The sequence below is a fragment of the Frankliniella occidentalis genome, unplaced genomic scaffold (assembly GCF_000697945.3).
Source record: "Frankliniella occidentalis isolate FOCC.00 unplaced genomic scaffold, Focc_3.1 Scaffold27, whole genome shotgun sequence".
Taxonomy (NCBI): Eukaryota; Metazoa; Arthropoda; class Insecta; order Thysanoptera; family Thripidae; genus Frankliniella; species Frankliniella occidentalis.
The window spans coordinates 1622150-1625657 of record NW_026267157.1 but is presented as its reverse complement, the minus strand read 5'-3'; the positions used below and the strand labels follow the sequence as shown (position 1 = coordinate 1625657).

Sequence of the window (3508 nt, the reverse complement as noted above, 5' to 3'; positions counted from 1 at the left end):
CCCCCCCGTCCTCCTCCTCCTCGTCCTCTTCGAACGTTCATTTTCCTTCTGCTTTTCTGCTTACCTGCTCCACCCACAGATTGGTCGTCATGATCTGGTTCTTCAAGTTCTGAAACAAAAGAGAGAAAAAACAACTCCGTTAGCGCGTCTTTTCAAAATCTTCATTTTTGTTCGCGCTTCTCGTATAAATCGTCGTAAGGGACGGTCGTTTTTTCACTGTGGCTCACTCAACGCAGTGAACTAATGAACACAGGAACCCCGTTGAGAACATTGCCAATTCTTTCCGCTGCACTGCACTCCCGTCACTCCACGCTTCAGCCCTACTGGTAAACATTTTTATTGATAGCTTACTAAGTTTTTTACACATCCTCCGCTTACGCAGTTTTCAATAATACGAATACGCAGCGGTATGAAAAAATGTCTTCATACAGGCGTATTAAAAAATGCGTAAGCTGAGCATGTCTACAGAACTCAGCATGCAAATGAAATAAAAATGTTCACAATATTTTAATGTGTGCCATTCGGACTGGCCCGATGTGCACGTCCTGCGATTGGCGGGCCGGGTCCGCCTAGGGTCCGCCTAGGGTCCGCCCGGCAGCCGTCGAGCGCTTGTCAACGTGCAGCACCGCCCACACCCGGCCATGCACTTCTGACCGTGTAAGTTGTGCCCCACCAGAGTAACACCAAACCACGATACTTTTGAACTCGTTTTCGGTCGGTCTCCCGGCTACGCCCGGCTATCACGCGGACCTCGGCCTTGACTCGGGAGGTCCTTATCAGGCCGGCCTGGAGAGCGAGCGGCGGGTGCAAGGAGGCTGAGCCAGTCGCGGACAGCCAGCCGCACCGCCAGCAGCACCCCCCGGCCGAGGTCCACGCCGACGAGTACAGCCCCAGGATGCTGATGCTGGCCGCCACGATGTTCACGGCGCTGCTGCCGTTCGCCGCCTCCTGCCCGTGCCCGACCCAGGACCCGGCCGCCGAGGTGTGTGGCTCGGACCAGCGCACCTACCGCAGCCAGTGCGACCTGCGCTGCACCGCCCCGGGTCAGTACACTCACCACCGAGAGTACAAACGGAAACATACACGGTATTTTGCGGGTCTGATACACATAAACAATCATCCAGAAAAACGATTTTTCTTGTTTCGAGTACTTTTTGTACTTATAGTGGCCCAAGATTGAAACGCGTTCAGGGCGGCTGTATGGCAGCATTGTGTTCGAACCGCACTGCAATGTGCACATCAAGACGATTGTTCCTATTGGAGTAAGAACATTTATTTAATCGAAATGTAAGTAAGATCATTTTACCCGACAGGAGTAAAATTGATCTCCGGTCAAAATGTACTTGCAATAGGAAAAAACAAATTCTGGATGAACGCATTTGTAAATTTGTTATGGTTGGCGCCGAACATCTCAGACACAAACGAAAATCCTCCACGAAGACGTCAGTCTAGAAATAGTCAGAAAGGGATTTCGGATACGTTTTACGATTTGAAACTGATCAAATTTATACACATGAACAATTTGCTCTTTTTCCCTATCAATATATATTAGTGGCCGAGCGTTATCGCATTTTTACAAACCTTACAGCAATACTTTGCGATTGCGCTGGCCGAGGCGCACGTCGTACTAAGGACTGATACGTGTTCTTCCGCAGGTGTCCTCCTGGCCCACCCCGGGCCGTGCTCCGCCGGGGAGACGGCCGCCCCGGGCCGCCTGGACAGCGCCGCCCAGCTGCCCGGCGGGCGCGACCTGCTCCGGCGGCGGCGCTCGGCCACCGAGGAGAGGCGGAAGTGGGAGGAATGTGAAGAGGAGCGCCAGGTGAGTGTGCGCCGAGCGGCAGCCCGACACCCTGCTCCCGCTGACTGACCGCCCCGTGTTGCAGTGCGGCAAGGCGACCTGCTCAGAGTGCGGCGAGGACTTGGGCTGCAAGCTCATGTGCATCTACAACTGCGAGTGCGCGTGCGGCGGGTACCCACCTGGCGGCATGGACTACCGCCTGTGGGGGAAGTGCTACAATGAGAGGCGGTGCGTGCGCAAATACTCGGAGTGTTGGGGGAACTGCGGATGGGCGGTTGGGGAGTGCAAGGACGCGTGCTTGCTGGACCAAAAGAAGTGTGACTGCGAGTGTGTCCAGCGGGCCGGCAACCAGTCCAGCGCGGCCAGCACGACCACAGGCACCACCAGCACCGCCAGCACCACCAGCGCTCCCAGCGCTCCCAGCTCCACCAGCACCACCAGCTGCGCTCCCAGCACCAGCACCACCAGTGCTCCCAGCTCCACCATCGCCCCCAGCACCACTAGCACCGCCAGCGCTCCCAGCACCACCAGCTCCACCAGCGCCCCCAGCACCGCCAGCGCTCCCAGCACCACCAGCGCTCCCAGCACCACCAGCGCTCCCAGCACCACCAGCGCTCCCAGCACCGCCAACACTCCCAGCACCAGCACCGCCGCGGCCGCCACCCCCAGGGAGCCCCCCAGGTCGGCGCTGGTGTGCGAGGGCTGGGGCTGCGCGCTCCTGCTCGTGCTCGCGTGCGCGCTCGTGTGCGTGGGCGCGGCCCTGTGTGCGTGGACGCGCGCGCGGGCCCCCGTCAACTGCTGCTGCTCCACGGTGTACTACACGAGCGCGCCGGTGAGTGCCGAGGCCAGACCCAACGGCGACGTCGAACTTCTGTCTTTGGACAAACCGTCGGCCTAGAGGTGTGTTAAATATGCCGCCGGAGTAACCTAACAAGGTCTTGAAGTGTTACCAGTTTAGCCGTGTTCTTTGATCTGATTTTGGAATAGTTTGATTTCGTGTTTTGATTTGTTTGATTCATTGTGACATATGTATGAGTTCTTGTCTGGTGCGTGGAGAGAGATTCTGCACTGAGAAAAAAAAATCTGTCCCAGCACTATACGTTTAGTCCTCAGATCGACGTTTTTTCGTTGCACTATACGTCTAGCGCTGGGAGCTAAACGTAGCATCCCAAGCAAAGAAAATTTAGAGCACAGCACTAAAACTCAATGGCAGGTCACTATCTCATTTTGAGCTGGGACAAAAGTCGGGAGCATTAGACGTACGATTAGTGCCTGGACAGAAATATTTTTCTCAGTGTGTGAGCTTTCTAAAGTGCTTTAGTAAGTTGAGACTCTTTAGTGAGTTTTGTCGAGAATTAGTCAGCTTTTGAGCTTAGTTTAAATTAATTCGGTACTTGTTTATTAATTGTTTATTAGTTTAGCTGATCTGTGTTTTGTATGCTGTGGGGTATTATGCGAGGTAATATGACTTCTTATTAAAACCCTTTGCCGATGTTAGTACCTTGTACTTCTCTGAAGGCACACTGTGGTGGTACCTGGCGCCCATAATTTATATAACACGGTGAATACACAATGAGTAGTACACAGTGAGTACATCATGAGTACACTATGATTATAAATGGTAACAACAAAGAGTAAACGCGTAAACACATGACGACCACTTTCGGACCCAATTTTTTTAAAAATAAGTATGTTGGGTAACACGACCTT

At 53.8% G+C, this 3508-nt stretch overlaps 2 protein-coding genes across 7 annotated transcripts in view; one reads left to right on the top strand and one right to left on the bottom strand.

The window, feature by feature from the left end:
• The window catches only part of LOC113215029 (acetylcholine receptor subunit alpha-like), a 202496-nt gene that overhangs the window by 67004 nt on the left and 131984 nt on the right, over nt 1–3508 (bottom strand). For all 6 annotated transcript variants that reach the window (XM_052265427.1, XM_052265429.1, XM_052265428.1 and 3 more), the window contains exon 2: nt 65–109. In XM_052265427.1, the coding sequence (XP_052121387.1) occupies nt 65–109 (45 nt within the window). The remainder of the gene's footprint in view (nt 1–64; nt 110–3508) is intronic.
• Nucleotides 681–3295, top strand: LOC127749022 (chromodomain-helicase-DNA-binding protein 9-like). The gene is made up of 3 exons (XM_052265439.1): nt 681–1043; nt 1656–1819; nt 1884–3295. Exons 1-3 carry the CDS (start codon nt 896–898, stop codon nt 2694–2696), a joined length of 1125 nt encoding a protein of 374 aa, XP_052121399.1. The 5' UTR covers nt 681–895; the 3' UTR covers nt 2697–3295.

Coding starts and splice junctions, on each gene's coding strand:
- LOC127749022 (XM_052265439.1), top strand. CDS start 896: ATGCTGATGCTGGCCGCCACGATGTTCACGGCGCTGCTGCCGTTCGCC. Junction 1,044..1,655: donor CCTGCGCTGCACCGCCCCGG/GTCAGTACACTC, acceptor GTTCTTCCGCAG/GTGTCCTCCTGGCCCACCCC. Junction 1,820..1,883: donor AATGTGAAGAGGAGCGCCAG/GTGAGTGTGCGC, acceptor CCCGTGTTGCAG/TGCGGCAAGGCGACCTGCTC.